Source organism: Aulonocara stuartgranti, assembly GCF_965226115.1.
Source record: "Aulonocara stuartgranti genome assembly, chromosome: 4".
Classification (NCBI taxonomy): Eukaryota; Metazoa; Chordata; class Actinopteri; order Cichliformes; family Cichlidae; genus Aulonocara; species Aulonocara stuartgranti.
Genome location: NC_138942.1, coordinates 38510005 through 38532086, shown reverse-complemented (window position 1 = coordinate 38532086; position 22082 = coordinate 38510005). Strand labels below are relative to the sequence as shown.

Here is a 22082-nt window from a genome sequence, read left to right as displayed (position 1 = left end):
TCAGCTGAGACTGAAGACGTCACCTGGATGACGACGAAACGTTTCTCCCACTGAAAACGTCCAGATGAACAGAATCAACTTTTGGAGATTTCCTTACCTGGATGATTGAGCATGCATCAAGACGTAAGGCAGAGTAAGTCGATTTGTTGATCAGTTATTAAGTCATGTACTAACAGACTTGGAGCAGAGAGACCTAATATTTAATAATCCACATTTCACTGTGTTACTCTTTGGTTCAGATGTGGATACTGTATTGTTCTTTCTTTGTGATTGTTTATGTTCAAGTTGTTTGTTGCTGGTTTTTAGTTTGTTTTTTGTCTGTTTGGGAGCTGACACAGTCTCTATGGAGATGGGCTTTTGGGGGGGTAGCAGGAGGAGAGAAGCTGCAGAGAGCAAGATGGCAGTAAAGTAAAGAATGGATGCAAACAGGCACAAAGCGATAAATGATGGAGAGAGCTCAGTTTGCTTGGCTTAATGTGTCTTTGTACACATGGCACGTATCCTGATGGAGCACAACTTCTAACGAAAAGTGTCATCAGACTGTGACCTCAAACACACTCATGCTTCTGTGTGACAACAATCACAATCAGGGTGGTGTCAGGGTGCAGGCCTGTCCTGATAACACTTCAACAACAAGCTTCAGTGACATGAGACGCTCAGACGACACAGACACAGACACAGACACACACACACACAGTCCTGTTTTGTCACAGCATCAGTGAGCTGAACATGACACGCCCACAAATCAAACTCTGACCGCCTCATTTAGTGATGGGTCACTCAGTCATTGACAGTGATTATCTATCATCCTGATGGGAGTGGTCTCTTCCAAGCCCCCCCCCTGCACAGTGTGAAATCGCTCTGGCAGCCCACACAGGTTTTTGTCACCTGTTGTATTTGAGGAAACTTTATTTGAGTTGAGTCAACACTGCAGGTGCAGATCTGATAAGACAAAGAAGTTAATGATAGTATTTGTAAATGCACAGTTCTGTGGTCACATCAGACAAACCTTTTCAGCCAGTTTCTCAGTTGCCTCGTGTCCCTTTGAAGCTTTGCAGCTCAGTTACAAGTCTGTGCACAACACTTATTAACAGTGATTAACATTAAGTATTCTTTACTTATTCAACATTAGCAATTATCACAATTAGAAAGTACAAAAAAAATACCCATGCTGACGCACACAGAATGTTCCCATTGTTCAAAAGTCTACAGTGTGGAACTGCTCACCCCCAAAAAGACAACAAGACTACTTTTACAACTGGTTAGCGTGGACCAGCGGAGCCTGTTATTTGCAGGGACACGTACAGGATTGTGGCATTCGTGTTGTAAAGACACAGGAAGCCCCTTAAACAACACAAGACAGTCTAATAGATGCCTGCTTCTGCTTAAAAACCCCAAACCAAAAACACCACGTAGCAAAATAACACTTACCATTATACTGTGTGGAAAGTTAGAGCGGTTGCAACAAGCTTTAGGTCGATGTGAGGGACACATGTGTTAGAATGGACACGTGAACTTTATACAAAACGAGAGCAGCCAGCAGAAACTAGCTGCACAGACTGCAGTGGGAATATGTCCCTGTGGTGAGGGGCGGCCTGCAACATGAAGAGCTGATTAAGACAAAAGGCAAGATGGCCACCGCAGTGCAATACGCAACACTTAAGGCGATAATTCTATTGAGGAGAAAAATCCCTCTCTCTGTACCACTGAAGAAAACCCAGGGGCTCAACCCGCGCTGCAACATCTGCCATCCGTCTGAGAAAAGCCGCTTTACATTTGTCCCTTAGTGTTATCTTTAACCACTGTCAATGAGGCAGCATCCACAAATCACATGTTAGCATATGTGCAAGCACACGGGTCAAATCACTCGCAGTAAAATAAGGCTGAGGTCGACGGCCAGAGTACTTCTGAAGTACAACTCCGGCCGGTTTTGTGGCAAATAAAGGGGAAACCCGTTTGACTGGTGCAAGGGTAAGGTACACATGCTCTGCACTGTATCAAATCACAGTAGTGGTTTAGAAATGGTGCCCTGAGAAACAGCACCAGTACTGTGGGTCACCCCAAACCCCGACCGGCTTTCAACAAGCGGCGTGTTTGTGTCTGCAGCACCCCGACATCTTTGAATAACTGTAACAGTCCAAATGTCAAAGTGTAAACCCCTATGAGATAGAAAAATGCATAGGTTAAAACAGTATGTTCATACAATAGAAAACAAAATGATTAGAAAAGTATAAATCCACACCAAGGCACAGTGAAGAGCACATTTACAACAACACCTTGGTAACAGTCACTGATAGCGGCCTGCATCACCCCCTCCTCTCCAGCAGGATACAGGGACACTATAAAGGATGCTCAGGAGTGTGGGCGTGGCCTGAGAGAGTGAGGACTACAGGTCAGTTACATGGGTCTAAGGGCAGGAAGAACTCAGCCACAGTGGGCTGTTATAAGTTACAGTGAACACGCTTGTTAAGCAAAGAAGCACAGGGGGGAGTGGCCATAGTAGTGGTTGCTTTAATACACAGTCAAGTTCAACAGTGAGGGGCAGAGCCAAATCCTGGGTGGGTGAAAGCAGTGGCGCTGTCCGCTCCTCCTATGGCTGCTGAAAGAGACACTGCAAGCCATGTTCCCTTTGCCTCCGCCCTTCCCTGCCGCGCTCCCTCACTGCAGCATCAGCTGCTTGAGGTTGTCGTGCAGGATGGTGTCCTTGACATCACGGAACACCAGCCGGATGTTTTCAGTGTTGATGGCTGTGGTGAAGTGGTGGTACAGAGGCTTCAGTTGCTGCGGAGGCTTCTGTTGCTGCTCGCGACGCTTTTTGCGAAAGCATTCCACCAGGAAGCACTGGACATCCGCCAAACTCATGGGGTCACCAGAGAACTCGGGGAAGTAGTCTTTGATGGACACTTGCTTCACCTTCTCCCCCAGCAGGTCCGTCTTGTTGAGGAAGAGGATGATGGAGACATTGCTGAAGACCCGGTTGTTGACTATGGTCTCAAAGATGTTTAGTGACTCGCTCAGTCGGTTAGTCTGCCGGTCTTCCATGAGCACCTGGATGTGTTAGAACGCAGACATGTGGTATGAAAAGCAGCTCGACTCAACCAGCAGAAGTAAAATAGCAGGATTTCTAGTAGCTTTCACCATCGCAGCAGCGTGCACTGTGACGGAGCCATGCTGGATGGTGGTATCATGGGCATCGATCACTAAGCCTCTAAAACTTCTAGGAAAATCAACTTTGATGTGGTTTTGGAAAGTTGAAGTCTAAAATATGATGTCCTGTTCTCAAACATTTTAATGATGGTAAGCACACCCACCAAATCTGAGCACAGACTGAGGTTAAGGCCGACTGTGGAGTCCAGCCAGAGCGCTGCAGGTTAGCTGAGATCTACAGATGGATCAGTCTCTACGTTTGTCCAGCTGTTGGCTCAGTCGGTTCCTTCATGCATATCCTACTGGGGCACGCTATCTAACTGCATCACCCTGCATGGAGCTGCTGCTGCCCTGCAAGCTGCTTTGCAACCCCCCTCTCCCAAACGCCTCCATTTATTGTTATACATACTCGTTATGTAATCAGCATCACTGCACACCACTGTTAGACTCAAAGCTGCTTCACCACTGGACAAAAACATCCCTAAATGACATTAACCAAAGTAAACAAAGCAGGATACTTAGTGAAGGTTTCCATGAAAAACACCAGTAGACAGAACATCAGAGGGTTCGAGACAGGCTTTCCAATCAATCTGAACTCAGTAAGAAGACAAAGACCCAACTAACTGCTGTTAGCTGAATCTTTAGCCAGGTTAGCATACTGAGCAACACTCTGCTTCCACATAACTCACCTGGTCGTACTCAGAGGAGGACACAAGGAAGAGGATGGATGTGACCGACTCAAAACATTCAAACCAGCGCCGTCTCTCAGAGCGCTGCCCACCCACGTCCACCATTTTGAAAGGCACATTCTTAATCTCAAAATCATACTCGTGGATGCCCTTGGTGGGTTTTCTGGCCAGAAGGATGTCCTGCTGGCTGGGAAGGTAGTCCTGCAAGCAGATAAGTGTTGCAGTGTGATATGCTTTTGTCAAGATTTACACCAAAACACTTTACACTGGTAAAGTTGCACTGATCTACTTAAGAGTTACTTAAAAAAACACAACAAACAAAACAAACAACTGTTTTTAAAAGAAACTCAGAGATCAGCTACCAAAAGAAAAGATGACCTCCCAATGTGCCAATCCTACAGTCCTAAGGCACTGGCTTTAAATTCCATGCATTGCTGTGGAGGCGCATCAACCAGGACAACCCACAGCGTGCAGAGCCGTGCAGAGCCTGCCCAGCAGTGTGGTTTGATTATAGTGAACTCAATCCCTACTGATGGACAAATCACCCCCATCCCCAGACTGTTGTTGCCCTGTGACATGCCAATAGGACTGAGGAGCTCCTCAAAGTACTCGCACCACTGTCCACACCCTCAGCACTCAGCGTCTCCCTTCAAAGTCGTCTGACGTTTCGCTGTCAGACACAAAAGGCTGCTCTGTGGTCCTTAAAGAACTTTTACTTTTATTTATGCTCTTTATCTAAAAGATTAAAAAAGTACTTTTGATCTTTACACGGCTCTGAATTGCAGGAATATCCAAAGAAAGTGGCTAAATAAACACACTAACTAATGCCACACACTGAACCAGACCTGGAAAACACAACGTTCTGGGATTCACAGTTAATCTCTGAAAGCTAACGCAAAGAAAATATCACCAATAACCTCCCAGATGAGACCAGACATGTGTTGTCATAGTGCGGGAAAATCCCACTGCCTTCTGATGTGCTTAGATGTTGTCAGTGTTTGTTTTTCCACATTTGAAAATCCAATTATGGCACATCAAAACTTTGGAAGTATAATCTGGTGTTCTGCATTTCATTTACAGGTTTACTGATATCAGCATATTCGATGCAGAATTACAGTGCATGAAAAACTCTTATGATTTATGTGTGCATGTTCGGCTCTTGGACACAGATGACACAAAACGCAGTTTTTAAATAATGATTTCATTTTTTACAGGGAAAAACTATCAAACCGACCTCGCCACGTGTGGGAAACAAAATCCAAAAAACAATCCACTCCCTTATTAAATCACGAATAGACTGTAATGATGGATTGGTGGCTGGGTCGATGGATTAGTGGATGCATGGGTGCGTGGAGGGATGGATGGATGGGTGGCTAGATGGGTGGATGGCTAGATGGATGGGTGGATGGATGAGGGATGGAGGGATGGGTGGATGGATGGCTAGATGGCTGGATGGATGGGTGGATGAAGGGAGGGATGGGTGGAGGGATGGATGATCTAGTTTCTGGGAAGCCCAGTTCAGTTTCAGTGCCAGGCCTCGTGAACTGAGCTAAACATGTCAAAGAGTAACTCACGGTCCAGTGAAACAGCTGAAAAACAAACTCATTCGTCTCCTCGTCACAGCTGGATAGTTTGAAACTGCTGAGTTAAGCTCTTAGCAGTTTTCAGTTTTTGGCTAAAATCGTCCACATGTCTGAGACTTTGTCCCTAAATGTGTAAAATAACACACAAAGTTGTGTTACTACACTTTTATTCTGTTAGTGTGTGTTTGGGACTTACCGACTGTCCGAGTTTTTCCAAATTGTCCAGGAAATACTTGACCGACTCCCCCTGAAAGAGAAAGAGTGGAGATCCATGTCAGATGTGACACATGAGACCCTCCTCTGCATGGGAGGTGTTCGCATTAATGTCATTTACTTAATTGGATACCACCCATCCTTTTTCTTTTAGAAAAATACATTTAGCTGCTTTTAGACTGATGCATCCACAACACAATCCTACAAGGTTTTTAGAGCCAAGCTCATGGATTAGCTCGAGCAGCTGAACAGTAGAAACTGTCCATGTAATGGGACTGCCTGGGAGTCAGAGCCAAATAATAAAACAGTACCTGTATGACCCAGTTCAGCCAGTGATGCTAAACCCAAACCATCACAGCTTTGTTGGTGTCTACGAAGCCCTGTTGTATCCTGCAGGTACGCAGCACTCAGACTGCATCTTTGTAGGTTTCCTCTCTCATTACTGTCTCAAGCCATGGATCCATATTACTAAGCACTGGAGTAGGGCTGGGCCATATTATACCGTTCACAGTAATACCGGTATAATTTTGGGCAACAATAAGAAAATAAAATATCACGATAGAATATGGGTAAAACACACATGCGCAGTGCCTTTGTTTTCATACGCACATGGTGGAAAAACCATGGCGGCGACGGAGAATGAGAAGGGGGAACGCGGATCGTTGAGTGAAACGGATGAACCAGAATTGGTTTGTAAAAATGGTGCAACTTCAGTGATGTGGAACTGGTTTGGTGTTTGTCCGTCAGATACACACCAAAGCACAGTTTTTTTGCAGAACATGCAGGCGGGCCGTCGTTATTGCCGTATTTGTCGCACTAAGGTGCTCATAAATCTGGGAGTAATCTGGGTCCGAAACTCCGTCTTCAGGTCCCAAAGTCAAACGAACATCACTGAGAGTTAAAAACTGTCTAAATTCTTTCATCTTTAATAAAACAATCAGCATTGCTGCTTTACCAGGTGTAACTATGAAGTTTAAATTCCAGGCATCCATGAAAACAGAATTTATTACATTTAAGTTAGAAGTTAGCAGGAGGTTAGCTCGCTAGTTTCCATGATATAGCATGTTCTGACGGAGAGATTTCTGAAAACATTCAAACGTACAGCTCTGCTATCACTTCCAACATAAATGAAGACACGAAACTAAACAGCAGTGACGTTTGTAGGGTTACTGAAGTTGGGCTAGCTGGTATATAATGATGTGCTACGTGATCGCTAGCGACACAGCTATGTTAGCATAACATAAACAGTGAAGCTGGAGGACGAACACTAACACTTTTCCACTTATAAAAGTTAACGTTAAGGTTCCTCATGGTTAGAGACAAATGCAATCGCATGGCAGGATGCTGTAAACGGACCAAACTTCAGCCAGGAGAACAACTGAGATAATCCATCCACAATACGAGGTTAGTCATTAATATACTGCAACAACATGGGAATAGAGCAGCTGTGATAGAATACAGCATTAATGAATCGATGGGACAGAAGTGGAGGAAGCAAGAAGAATGAGTTTAATAAAGTTTGATTTATCTGACTGCTTTGTTTCGCTTAATGTGCCTTATAATCCTGTGCACCTTATGGTCCGAGAAATACATATTTGACTTTTTTATTTGGCACACTGCAGTTTAATGTTGCAAAGCAGCTCTTTTTAACTTCAGTGGATATTATACATGGTTATGCTCAGGATATGTCAGCCCATTTCTACTGGAAATGCCTTTTGGTTAAACTTTCAGCAAGGAATTTGCATTTGCACTGTTACATTTTTATAAAGCTTTAATGTACATAAAAACCAGCTTCTTGTTTAAGTGACAATAAATGGATGTTTTTTTTTTGTGCTAGTAATGTTGTGGAGTTGTATTTTGTCTCGCATCAATTATATCGTCAGTTATATCGTTATCACAAATTTTCAAATATATATCGTGATAAATATTTTTGGCCATATCGCCCTGCTCTACACTGAAGCCCATCCCCTCTGACCCTGGGCGGGGGCACACTCAGGTCTCCTTCATCTATTCTCCCCGTCTTTATCTAAAAGCAAAGATGAACCATAGAGCATGCTCAGACAGCAGGCAGTGGTTTCATCTGAGGTTGTGGGTGGCATCAGAAGAAGATGGCGGCTTTTGATTACTAGTGAAACTCCCATGAATAAGGGTTCAGCTGTGTTTGTGTCATCCAGGGTAGATATGCAACAGTCAGCCTCACTGCAGAGACCGTGGCATGTGGAAACCTGAAAAACTGGAACTACCTGTTTCTTCCAACTGTATCGTGGGTTTGGTGGGTTGTAGGGCCGCCACAAACGGTTATTTTGATAGTTGACTAGTCACGGATTAATTTTGCGATTAGTCGACTAATCAGATCATCATCCATTGGACGTAAAAGTACAGCTTATTGCACCAGCAGCATCTGCTCTTATATAACTATCATTAGCTTACAGCTTTAAGTGTTTAAGGTGCAAACTAAAAATAAAGACAAGATGATAGTTTATTAAATTTTATTGAAATTTGCAGATTGTTTCGGTGAAGTTTAATAAACTCCTTGCTTTCTAAAATATAACAGGACACCGGAGTATATTCTCCAGCGTCTCACACTTCTGATAATCAGCTGTCTGCTTGATGTTTATTCAGCTGTGTAAGAACTTTAACTTTAATCTCAGCCAAACAGATTTACTCAGGAACAAATAAAATACTAAAAAAAAAGCCAAACAACAACATTTTTAAGTTATCTAAGTGACTCATATATCATGTTTAACCTGAGCAGTGAAAGACGGCGGTGGGTTTGAAGACGATTTGCCGGGAGTCCGGTGTTCTCACCGCGCTAGTGACCTAGCCCCCGGCTCGCTATCGAGCTAGTGGGTAACAGCCGTCTCCGAAAACGTCGGAGCGCTTTTGAAAATATGCGGTGTCTTGATAAACTGAGCAGATATTTGAGGTTTACACAGCTACATTCTCGCCTGAAAATATGTTAAACGTTTATTTTGTGACCCAGAAAGAATATTAACAGTAACATTAAAACTAACTAGCTGCCGCCATTGTTGGAAACTGAGCTGGGCCGCGCTATGAATTCTGGGACACAGCTGCTTCTTCTTCTTCTTCGAGGTTTAACGGCAGCTGGCATCCTTGTACATGCAGTGCTGCCATCTTCTGTTTCAGTCCGTTATTACACTCTTAAATCCTGCTACTTATTCCTGCGTCTTTTGGGATCTTACAAAGCTTCAAACGACGCGTCGACTATTAAATCAGTCGTCGACGAGTTTGATAGTCGACGTAATCGTGACTAGTCGACCAATCGTGGCAGCCCTAGTGGGTTGTTTGATTCAGTGAATGCAAACATCCTCTAACCCACATGTGTCAAAGTCAAGGCCACTTCCGGCCCGCCAGATCATTTTATATAGATTTTTTATTACTGTTATGCATGGCCCGGCGATATGAGACGCTAATAACACACAGACAACAGATCCCATAATGCAGCGCTGCAGCCTCCTTGCTGAACGCTAGGCTACCTGGGAACATTCCCGCGTCAATCAAGCCAAACTTCTGTTATTGTGAAGCTCGCCGCTCACAATGGTGGCGAGAAACGATTCTGAAAGCAGAGCCTTTCAGCGCCGGTGGGAGGCTGAATATATGTTTACAGACATGCTGGTAAACCCGTGCGTCTTATTAGTGGAGCTAATGTGGCTGTAATGAAGGAATTTAATTTAAGACGGCACTACGAGACAAAACGTCAGGATAAGCCGAAAAACCGAAACGCAGAAACTACAGGAAGTAGACGAGCTAAAGAAGAATCTGACGTTTCAGCAGACGTTTGTCACCAGAGCAAAACCACAAAGTGAAGCTGTTGTGAAAGCAAGTTTTATTGTAGCAGAGGAGCCAAATCAGCCCGGTACCGCTCTGAAGAGCTGCAGGATGAAGCTGTGCGACGTCTTGTGTCCAGACAAAACACAGAGTTTGGCAAATGTGAGCCTGAGCAGAAATACGATTGCTGATCGGTTTGTGAGATGGTCACTGATTTAAGAACACAGTTGTGTGAAAGAAGCAAAAACTTTATTGCATAGTCGGCTGTGGATGAAAGGACAGACATGATGGACGTTGCACAGCTGACCATCTTCATCCGTGGAGAGGAAATATTGGACATTAAATCGATGCACGGGACAACGACAGGAAAAGACATTTTTTAAAACGCATGTCAAAGTGTAACGACGTGAAACTGTCCTGGGACAAACTTTTTGGACTTACAACAGATGGAGCGCCGGTGCTGTGCGGTGAAAAAAGTAGTCAGCAGGATGCGAGTAAAGATGCAGGAGAAATGTACCGGTGAGTTAACAGCACATCACTGCATCACACACCAGGAAAGGCTGTGTGGTAAAGTCCTAAAAATGGAGCATGTAATGGTCACCGTGATGCAGACCGTACATTTTACCTGAGCTAAAAGTTTAAATCACCGTCAGTTTCAGTCTTTTATGTGGGAAATAGATTCAGAGTTTGCCCACATTCCTTCATGCAGAGCTCCGCTGGCTGAGTCGGGATAAAAGTTCAACAGAGTTTTTGAGCTCAGCAAGGAAACCTGTCAGTTCATGGACATGTGTGATGCGGTGAAGGCGTTTCAAGTGAAGCTGTCACTAATGCACCAGTGCAGCCTGCCTCACTTTCCCTGTTGCAGTAACGTTGAACCAAGTCAGCGCACTTTGCTGAGCTGCACCTGTGCAGATTCAGATGCAGCTGCAGTGTAATGATGCACTCAGGGAAAGACACTGAATGGCCCGCACAGTTTATTAGCTCCACTCCTGCAGCAGCGCCCAGCTCGTCTACATGCGGCTCCAACCTTGTGTTTGCTCTCATTTACTTTTTCTGGGGTTTTGGCAGCATGTTCATATTTCTAACTTGCATCATTTTGACAGGATATTTAAAGTTAAAGTTTCTTTTTTTAAGTTTATTTAAACTGGAATAATATTCCTGTCGGTTTTTCTTCACATTTATGTTTAAAAAACATTGTTTGAGTGTTCAATAAATGTTTATCTTGTTTGGCCCCTGCTGTCACCCTTTCACCATACTGGTCACTACAGTGGACAGCTATTCAAAGGCTGTTGTGTTTGTGTCAGTGTTGATGGTGTACCTGCACATAAACCACTACACTCTGATGTGTCGCCCCACACTCTGCCACCCACTGGTCCTTTAATGTTACTACAGATGTATGACCTGTATCATTGTAGTTATTGTCATTTAACCCTGTCATGCATTATGACGACCTCAATCAGGATTGTTATTCATCTTTTCATGACTGAAGATGGATAAAAATACTAAAGAATAAAATCCAGACTGAGGTTGTCACAATTCCTGCATGACAGGGTTAAATAACGATTTCAGCTGAGCGTTTGGTGAGAATACCAGTTAAGGTTTTTTAGGTGTCACCTGACAGCCGACTGGACTTGAGCAGATTCACTCACCAGCTGGAACTCCCTGCGCCGATCGTAGGCATTCTGGATGCCCTGGTCCGCCCACAGGGCCTTGATTGACGGCAGGTAGTGCTGAAAAACTTTGGGCTCCACCATGCCGTGACCGTGAGCCATCGCCGACCGAGTGTCAAATGCCATCATAGTGTTTCCATGCCGCTGGTTGGACGTGTTACCCCATGGGATGTGCAGCTTCTCTCTAGCATCCACTAACACTCGAATGCCTGCAGACAGTGACAAAAACACATGAGCGATCTGTGTGCTGGGCCAGATGTGGGCTCCAAGTTACAGCTTCATAACTGACTCATCTGCATATCACTTTTACAATTTGACTTATAAGATCACTAAACAGTGCAAATAGTGAAAAATACCACAAAGACATACATGTATGAAAACATGTAAATGTATTTGTATACTTCATGACACAGGAACACAGGGAGTCATGGAGACAGGATGTGACTGTCTCTTTAGAACATCTCATGGTCTGTGAGATTACAACGAGCAACATCTGCAAAGCTACACAAAAGTCATGGAGCTCACAGCTGCCAGTGACTGTATGAGAAAAGCATCTGGAAGCAACCATGACACAGGTGCTGGGGAGGAAAGCAAACCAGCAGCTCTGTGTAATAACCCCAGATTACTGACATAAGATCGACTCTGACCTTTGTTTGAAAAACAAGACCAAAACAGCAGAGGGGGAATTGAGACGCTACTAACACGCGTGTCTGCATTTACAAAGTTACACAACAACAACAACACAGCAGCAGTCCTAACTATCCTCCTGTGTTTCCTCATTTGATGAGGATGAGTCAGGAACACCACTCCCTGTGCAGGCCCACACATGTCTGTGCTGCCCACACATGTCTGTGCTGCCCACACATGTCTGTGCTGCCCACACATGTCTGTGCTGCCCACACATGTCTGTGCTGCCAGTGTGCAACATGAAAGTACAGCGAGGCCGACGCCGTCTATTTGGAATCAGACAATGATGATAAACTTGATTGGTGCAGCTACCAGCGCTCTGACCATCGCTGAGCCAGGCTGATTATTACTAATGAACTGTGATACTTTGGTAACCGTGGTTTCAGAAGCTGCCCTGACAATGAAGCACATTTCTGTATTTGGGAAAACAACATAGGAGAGAGATGAATAAGATTAGAGGAAGTTACACTGTTTAAGCTTCTGCATTGCTGAGCTCCACGTCTTTATCATTGTTCTGTTTTATTCTTCCGTACGTTTTGTGTGCTTAACTACTTCTGCATATCAGGACTGTGCTCTTACTTTCATTTTTGTAACGTTTGATGGTTTCTCTTCAAACGAGGAGAGAAACTCCTCTTCAAAGCCTCCAAAGACTTGGAGCAAGAGGAGAACTTAAAACCGCTCCTCGATCTATTAAGGTGTTCTCTTAATATATTATGTTTAATGTTTTCAAACAGTTTAAGTTTAATGAAGAATTTTGCGTGATGACATCACCTGCTCTAAAATCTGAGGGTGGACGATAAGCTGACAAAAACACCTCTCTCTCTTTCACAGCCAAACATACATGTGTAATACATGCAGCTGTGGCTGTCCTCACTAAGAAACGACCTTTCCTCTCCCCAGGAGCTCTCTGCAGGAGGGGGAGATACAGGAGAGGTGGAGGAAGATCTCAGCCTGGGTGTTTATTGCCTCATGTAGTCTGGAAGATGAGTGGATGGTGGGGTGGGTGCAGTTTTCTCTGTGGTGGGGTTGGGTGGACTGTCCTGGGCTCTGTGGGGCCGGGGGGCGCTGCTGCACTGGGCCCCGGTCTGGATGGGCCTGGGCCCCCTTTCCCTGGCGGGTCGCGGAGTATGGGGGTGCCTACTGGGGTCAGCAGGGGAGCTGGCCCCAGGGAGGGGTCACCTGCCCCTCCCTTCCTTCCCTCCCCATCTCCAGCTGCCTCCCTCTTCCCGCTCCACCACAACCACCCACACATGCAGGACCTTGGAGTAGGGGTATGTCACCAGGGTGCAGAGGAGGCTACCCCCCCCCCCCCCCCCCCCCGTCCCCTTCTGGCTGCCTCTGCCTCAATTTTATCCCACAACTTAGACATTCACATTACTCACACTCTCATTACACATACATATAGGATATTGGGGGTGGGCACGATACACGGAGTCCAAAGTACCATCAGGGTGTACACCCCACCCCTGGCGTCGTTGCCCACCTCTCAATTTTAAATACACGTAGACATTGAGGGCTAGCAGGAGAGACCATGCGCTTACCTGCTGCTCTCTGGCAGGTAGCTCCAAGCCCTCCTGGGTTTTAAATGCACCTTAGAACACACATGCATCAACACTACAATGAGCGGGTGGAGGGAGGTTTGGAGTCTTCTCTCACCCCCGTTCTCTGCGGCCTGCTGGAGCGGGGGGGGGCTAGGAGGAGGAGTTGGCCGTCCGACTGCGGTCTGGAGTGTGGGGCCTCCCTGCTGCTGCGGAGTCGGGGCGGTCTGCCTCCCCCCACCGCAGGGAAAAGGGTAACACCACCTGGGTCTGGGTGCAGTTCCCCCCTCCAGGGGCAAGGGTACCTAGACCCGGTTCGTAGAGTACGCTTGGGGAGTGTGATCGTGTGTACAGCGTCTCTTTATGTCTGTCTCCACGTTGGTTGAGTGTGGAGTAAGTGCATATGAGAGCATGAGGGTGGGAATGGATGTTTGTGTCTGTGTGTGCCTGTATGTCTGTGTCTATATGTCAGGTTGGGTGTCAGGCACCACCTCTCTGGGGACATCTCAGGCCCTCCAAGGTTTGGAGGCCTATCTCCCCCCACCACCACTTCCCCTGCCAGTGGCGGACTCCCTCAGACATCGGTGCGTTGGTGGTTCTTTGTGTCTGGGGATGGGCGTCCAGGTACACACCGGCTCACTCCTTGGTGGCTGCTTATCGGGGCCTGGAGCCTGGGGCTCGCTCGGGCCACTTCGGAGGTGGGGTGCCCCCGGCCTCTCGGCCTGGGGCTCGGTCACTCAGGCACAGCTGGCTGCCGGCGGAGCTCACGGGCGCGTCACTGCAACCCCCCCTGGCTTCTGCTCCGCGGCTGCTGAGTGAGCCCTCATCTGGGACTCTCCTCAGCTCTTTCTGGGACAGTGGCGCGGCTGCCCCTCTGTTGGTCTTCCTTGGTCTCTTGTGTTCTGGGGGCCTCTGGATGTCTGGGGCCTGGATCTCCTCCATACCTGCTTCATGCCCTGGAGGACGGGGCTGTGGCCCCCCCACACCCTCTAGCAGATCATTACATGAAGGAACCTTTTAAAAACAAGCGTCCATGCACACAGGTGTACACACGGGTATTCACAGACGTGGACTACAGCTTTCTTGGCTGCTGCCTCAAAGCACATTGTGCGCTGTCTATCTTGCGTGCTGCACAATATCGTTTATTATTTAGTATTTACTGATATCTACTGCTAGCTAGTTTATTGTGATGGTGCTGTTTTTATTATGTTGCTCTTTGTTGTTTGCTGTCTCCTCTGTTTTTTTTCTCCATACAGGTGATCCAGGTGTTTTTTGGTTTTTTTTGTTTGTTTGTTTTTTCTTTCTTCCCCCCTTCTCACCGTCTCTTCTCCCCTTTGGTTTTCTTTCTCTCCCTCTCTTTCTTTCATTCTTTCTCCCTGTCCTATCCCCCAGTCACGTCTGTCCCGTTTGTAGCAACTGAAAATAAAATAAATTCATAATTATAATAAAGGTCAAACAAATGGACCAATATGGCAAGGCCATGATGATCCACTTGGTAAAATAAATCTGCTTGGCATCTTTCTTGGCCTTAAGACAACAATTCTGATGCTAAAGATCCAAACGGGACACAAAAAAAAAGAAAGAAAGAAAAAAAGAAAAAGAAACGACCTTTACACAAACACAGTGAACCACACGATTTCAACGAGGACACAGTCTGCATCCACAACAACGCCAGCTGCTCCGGGGCCATTGTTTCAGTGCTGCAGACTCACACACGTGTCGTCGTGCTCACGCTGTCACAGGTTTCTCAGTGGGACCCACAGTGTGTTTGTATCTCAGCAGGGATTTCCTGCCCAGGGATCACACACAGGCTGCTGCTGATTGGTCGATTCAAATTCAGCACCTTCAGCCCAATGAGCGTATGAAAGAGACTGATTCAGACTGCTCGCCTGGCATAGAAACACAGAGCTGCACGTGTGTGTCAGACGGGTGTTTACAAACTGCCACCAATCAGAAACCCTTCCACGATGAACTGTGTGTTTGCAGATCAGCTTTGACATGCAGCAATATTTTTGTCTTACTCTGTATTCTGGCAGTTTTGTAGTAACAGGCGTCACTACCTCATGTCAATAATGAGTTTTTCACTTCCCTGAGTTTCTGATCTCAGGCTGACAGATCAGGCTTTTTGTTGCTTTCTCTTTTTCTGATCTCATTTACTTTTTGAACTTTAACATCCAGACTCTGTGTGACAGCGAGCCACAGTCACTGTCCCTTTGGCCTTTCTGACTTCCTCCTCAGACATGATTGATTCATGTATTTAACATCGTCACTACTTTCTACACTTCAGCTCAACAGACTGCAGGCAGCATGCACGAGCCCGGGGTTCACAATACGTAAGCTGGTAACAACAAGATCAGCAAGTACGCACGTTTCATATATCTGACTGTGACTCTGCATTAGCACAAGGGCAGGAACATTTCTAGGCAGGATATGATGACTAGGGCCAACACTTCATGTGGTAACAATGGTAGAAAACTAAACTGGATGAACAATCATGGTGGATATGTATTCTTCTATGCACTGGGTATGTGCTACAAATGACACGATCGGGGCATCACTCAGGTCCATCCTGGTGCCGTTAAACGGCCTGAAGCAACCCTGAAAAGGATAAGCCGAAGCGAATGGATGGATATTAAAACTAACTAGCTGCCGCCATTGTTGGAAACTGAGCTGGGGCGCTATGAATTCTGGGACACAGCTTCTTCTTCTTCGGGGTTTAACAGCAGCTGGCATCCTTGTACATGCAGTGCTGCCATCTTCTGTTTCAGTCCGTTATTACACTCTTAAATCCTGCCACTTATTCCTGCGTCTTTTGGGATCTTACAAAGCTTCAAACGACGCGTCGACTATTAAATCAGTCGTGATGATTTTGATAGTCGACGTAATCGTGAGTAGTCGACTAATCGTGGCAGCCCTATTGCACACTGTCTCCAAGCACCACCTACAAAATTTCAAAAAGCAGCCGCTGCACTACGTTTCATCTATGAGTCTGACATTTGGCAGCCTGTAAGACAACAGGGCGTAAAAAGTCTCAACAAAAAGAACCAACAACATGAAGTCAGCCATTTTTAACTCAATGTATAATTTTGGTGATATTTTCAGATCTTGTATTTTTAGCAACTCCTCTGAGGGATTTGGTCAGATCAGTTATCTTCGTTCAGTGTAAAGACAGCGGTGACGTTAAATTGCAAAGCGAGTTTTCGTGAAATCATGGTGGGATTGACAAATTTCGGTATTTCGCCATCCAGGATGAAATTGCTCATCTCTGTTATAAGAAAGTTGCTCTAAGAAATCTAAAGGAATCACTCCCAAACTTCATGGTGAGAGTCCCACCCTGAAAAGATTTATATGCCATCTGTCAGCAATTGTTAGAGTGACGGTAGAAAGAGGAAATGTGCTGCAGGTCATAAGAATCCTTCAATGTTGACGAAACGTTAAGGAAGTAGGACGGTATCATTCTTTAAAGTAGGCCTAGTTAGTTAGTTGATGCTGTTTTTTTCTGGAAAAACCCTGAAATCAACGTATGATCTGTATCAACGTGAAACACGTGTGAAACCACAGGTTCGGAGCACTCGGAGCTCCAGTGCCTGCAACTGTGTCTCAAGTTTGACCAGTTTGAAGACGTCACTGAATAAAACTAGAAAACCTCCTCGTGTACGGGGCAGAATTATGTCAGCTCAGCTAACAGTAACCTAGATGATTTAAAGTATGGTGCTGTAATGAGCATAGCGCCACAGACGTGCCTCACTCTACCAGATGCCTTTGACGATTGTTTGCTGTGTAACTGTCGGTCACGGTTTGCTGTGCTTCTCCACAAACAGCTGGTTTTTCCTTTCCTGTTAGGTTGCAGGTTGTGAGATTTCAGTTATTCAACAATGTTTAAAGAGACATGAATGGTCCTTTATAGATTAGTCTTATCTAATATGTTTTAATTTATTCATCAATTATCTATAGAAAGTCCCAATGAATAACTTTGCATCTGTAAACTGCTGACTATTTTGGCCAACAATTAGAATCTGGACATCGGTTTACTTCAATATTTGATTACAAAAAAATGACTTAATATTTATATTCAAATTCAACAACAAAAACAAAACGTCCATTTTCACCTATAAAATGTCATAAATATGATTATTCTGCGACTAGAAATATCTGTTTAGACCAGTTGAAATGTTGGCAAACATCCCCAGAAAGCATGAAAACCAGTTAAGCTGGAACAAAACGGCAGCTCTCGCATGGGTGGCCCTGCACTTCCTACAAAAACTTTCATGACAAACCACACAAGGCAACACTTCCCATAATACAGCATGCTCGCGTCTGCTCTTTTATCGCAAAGCAATGAAAAACTGGCCTGGTTCGCAAAAAGACATCGCTACAGAGCGATTATGTAACACTTAGAGGCTTAAAAGTAATAAACAACACACCCAGTGCACTCCAAATAAACTGGTTCCCTTTTCCTCAACTTTGTCCATAAAGACGAACCAGTCTGCATGTTTTTGACTGAACAAGAGAGCAGAAATCATACGTAAATATCGGCGAAGCTTTTACTAATCACAGACGATCAAGTGCTGCGTTCAGATCCACCATGCACACACAAGCAGCAGAGGCGTTTCTTGGCTACTCAACAAGCTAACCAGACTAGCTTGGTCGAACACAGAAAATCGGCTGAACAGAAGCTAGCAACTTCCCACTGGCTGCTCCTACAGCCCCATCTCTACACACGTCGGAACAAACCTGTTTCAATATGTGAAAAGCAGTCGGTATAATGTCGGCTTACCTTTAATAACATTACTAAAAATCGTAGCCCTGAATTCTTCTTTGGCCTTCTGATCGAAGTCCTGCCCATGAATAATACGCATTTGCTTGAGGAAAGTGGACTTGCCGCTTTCTCCCGCCCCGAGCAATAAGATCTTTACAAGCCTTTTAACATAAGTCTTGTCTCGATGAATACACTTATCTATCTCTTTGGATTTCCGCAGCTGCTCTGCCTCGCCCCTTGTAAGGAGGCAGTTGGGGAAAAATGCAGATAAAACGGAGCGGGACGGCAGGAAGTCCGCCATCTTTGAAACAACTACATCGATACAGAGGGTGGATGGGAGGGCTGAGTCCAGTGCTGCGTTCACGGTCCGTAGGAATCCTCCGAACGACGTTTCGCTTGTGCGTTTCAGCTGTCACAACACAGTCCGTATCGTGACACTCAGTTTTGATTTCAAATGGACGTTTTCTGCAAATGATGCCCTTATTGGCACATTTTTCATGGAGACTAATTTACAACACAGCGCAAAACTCTTGAACAGTATTGTAATATAATTTCCAGAGGTTAGTGGTAAAGAAATACAAATACTTTGTTACTGTATTTAAGAGCCTTGCAGCTGTAAGCAAACTCAGAGACGTGGCAAAAATGAACTCAGAACTTACTCGTTAAACTTAAATCATCCTAATAATATCAAAAAAGTACAAAATTAAATAAATAACTAAATAAAGTTGATACATGTGTGGGTCATTGAGTCATAGGTTGTCGTGTAGTCGAGTCATTCCATGAAAATGGCACAATTTGAGTCCCTCTCACCTCTTATGGTGTATTTCATCTATTGGGTCACCAAACTTTCTGTTTAAACAGCTTTACATATATATTGAAATGTACCATTTAATACAGTGTAAAAAACTGAACTAATTTTGATCTTTTTATGGGAAATAATACAGTTTTTTCATTTGACACCACCTATTTTGTCATGTCCCTCATGGCCTTGATGAAAGTTTACTTTGAAAATACCAAATAAAACTATTTAAAAAGTCAATAAATTTTGGTATCAACCTAAACATCTGTTTGTGCTCTTTTGCTGTTAATATTTCTTTTTTTCAAATTTAATTGTTAATTATTCAATAAAATCACAATTATTCCTGTACCTGACTAACCCTTCAACCCCGTCACATGAATGATCCCACCCCCATAAATACAATGGTGTGATCCAGAATTCGTATACATCAGGAAGTGACATCACTGAAGTCTTTTGGACAACAGGACCAGAGACAGGCAAGTTGCTCCATTCTTTTCCTTTATTTTAGTCATTTATCTTGTGATATTGTGGTCATCAACCTCAATGACTCAACACCGTAACATGAAAAAAAGAAAACTATTACTTATGAAAAGTTTTTTGTTAGTTCCTGAATATATGGTGATTTTGAATTTCATGCATGCCATGTGTTCTCTGTCTGGTATTCACTATATTGAGCAGCGGCCCGTTTGTGCAAAAATCTCAACCCTGTTATGTTTTTGATTGTAACGCGGTTGTGAGATTGTTATGGGGTTGAGAGTTTAATACTTTGGTTGTTAAGTTATCCAATTATTTAAATCAATTATTATTATATTCAATCACCATTCTTATACTGCATGCATGCTGAATGTGATTTATGTTCCATGTTAAGGATGCGAGTAAGATGGCACCAACAACAGCAGCAGAAAGGCAAAAGAAGTATCGGGAACGCCTTAAAGCTGATCCTGAAAGAAGGGAGAGAAACCTGCAGAGTGAGCTGAGAGATGGAGGCAACTGTCAAGGTGACAGTCAAGAAATCTGTGGAGGGCACACAAGAGGACCTCATTGAGCTCTTCCACAGCTTTGTAAAGAAATTTCAAATGCATCACTTCAAGCAGCAGTATGCCTTCTGCCGTGAGCTGAAGAACAACATGTCAGGGGAGGAGACTTTTACATGTTGACTTCTCAGAAAACTACAGCTGTAAATACAGTTCTCAAGTACAGGCGGTCCACTTTGGGGCTTCACATCAGCAGGCTGCCCTTCATACTGGTGTGTTGTATGTTTGTGGATTCTCAGGCTGTGTCCCAATTCAGAGACTGCACGCTTGAAGTACGCATTTTAAGTGCGATTACGTCACCGCCATGCGACGACGGCTGTCCCAATTCGAAGTGTGCTTCAAATGCACCGTCGATTTCCCCAAATATCAAGCGTGGTCCGGTGCACACTTCGTGGTCCCATATATCACACAATTCATAGCGCAGCGGTGGGTGTGGATAATTTTGCCGCAATTTTGCGGCAGAAGGGAGCAGCTGAAGAGTGAACTGTCAAAAGTAAGTACTGAATACGATGTCACTTATTTATGTGCAAATGTTTAATAACGAAGAACATTAAAACATGACTGTTGGCCACATGTTGGCAAAGTCATGTGACATTAGTGATGTTTGTACATTCAGCGTTAACTTGGGTATATATATATATATATATATATATATATATATATATATATATATATATATATATATATATATATATATATATATATATATATATATATCCAGTCCTGTGGTCTCAGCCTCAAATACTCAACTACTCAAAGTGATGTCATGACAAAAATGAATGATCAACAAAACATTTTTGCTTTGTTGATCATTCATTTTTGTCATTCGCGGTTAGTATCATGGTTGCTAGGCAACCTGAACAGCGCGAGGCAGGCTAGACCGTCCCATTTCACAGGCCTCTCACTTCCGCACTTCTCGTACTTATAGTACGCACCGTGCGTAGTACGCGTACTTCAAGCGTGCAGACCCTGAATTGGGACACAGCCAGAGCCTGTGTGCTTTAGCACCATCTCCCCCAGTAGACATAAAGGCCCTCCAGCAATATGGCAGCACCTAAATCCTGGGCTAGATTACCTTCAAGGCCAACATCCACAAGTGTCTTTGCTGCACTTTTTAAGCCTGTACGCGATACAAACAACGAGGAAACTTCTACCTTTTCACTACAGAACTGGACAGAAGAGGATAACTGGACAGAAGAGGATTCAAGGCTGGTTCTTGGAATTTTTCGAGGCCAGTCATGGAAAAGGAGCACCAGATGGTGTCGGGGGAGCCTTAAAAAGAGCAGCTGACATGATGGTAGCAAAGGGGCATGACATCCCAGATGCAGAAGAGTTATTCAGGGCCTTTTCTGAAACAAACACAAGTGTGAAACTGTTCTTTGTGAAAAGCGAAGATGTTGAGGAAGCTATGGAGAAAATGCCGAAGCAGATACCAGCTGTTCCTGGAACCATGAGAATTCACCAGGTCGTTACTGCAGCTCCAGGAAAACTGATGGTTCGTGATGTAAGCTGCATGTGCACAACACAGAAGCAGTTTAACTGCAAGAGCTGCAACACCCAGTGTTTCACTGTTGGCCAGAAGATAGAAACAGCTGTATCACAGACAGGCAGTGGGAGGAATCCAGAAAAAGAAATCCAGTGGGAGAGTCCGGAGCTGGTTGGTAAATGGTGTATTCTCAGATATGACGATGATTTGTATCCAGGCATCATTCTAAACATACAAACAACACAAGTCCAGGTCAAATGCATGCATCGTGTTGGGTCAAACCGATTGTTCTAGCCGCATCAGGATGATATCCTCTGGTACCTGTTTGATGATGTCCTTGAACTCATTCCACCCCCACGGGCTGTGACAAGGCGCCATGTGGAAGTCTTGAAACAGGTGTGGAACCGACTCACAAGATGAATTCATGAAACAACCGGCACATTCATGCATATATACAGACACACACACCGAAGCAAGCACACACATGCAAAAACACTCTGACATGGACACTGATACAGACAGACACACTGAAATCGTTAACTGATTATTATTGTTATTACTTCAACCAGTTCAACAAGTTTAATTGTATGTTATCGGAGCAAGGGTGAGGTGACTTTTAGCACCTCATCAGCACTTATGCCTAGACACACACACACACACACACGCACGCACGCACGCACGCACACAC

General features: G+C 44.6%; 1 protein-coding gene across 1 annotated transcript; it reads right to left on the bottom strand.

The window, feature by feature from the left end:
- Window positions 1-891: 891 nt before the first annotated feature.
- On the bottom strand, window positions 892-18418 carry gna13b (guanine nucleotide binding protein (G protein), alpha 13b). Its single transcript, XM_082530543.1, has 5 exons — window positions 18094-18418; window positions 11071-11300; window positions 5616-5666; window positions 3837-4037; window positions 892-3048 (listed from the first exon to the last, which is right to left on the bottom strand). Exons 1-5 carry the CDS (start codon window positions 18374-18376, stop codon window positions 2659-2661), a joined length of 1155 nt encoding a protein of 384 aa, XP_082386669.1. The 5' UTR covers window positions 18377-18418; the 3' UTR covers window positions 892-2658.
- Window positions 18419-22082: the final 3664 nt, after the last annotated feature.

What these genes read in the sequence shown, in the direction of transcription:
- gna13b (XM_082530543.1), bottom strand. Translation starts at nt 18,376, where the DNA reads ATGGCGGACTTCCTGCCGTCCCGCTCCGTTTTATCTGCATTTTTCCCC. An exon ending in GGCGCAGGGAGTTCCAGCTG is followed by an intron (nt 5,667 to 11,070) that starts GTGAGTGAATCT and finishes TTTCTCTTTCAG; the next exon opens with GGGGAGTCGGTCAAGTATTT. An exon ending in TGGAAAAACTCGGACAGTCG is followed by an intron (nt 4,038 to 5,615) that starts GTAAGTCCCAAA and finishes ATCTGCTTGCAG; the next exon opens with GACTACCTTCCCAGCCAGCA.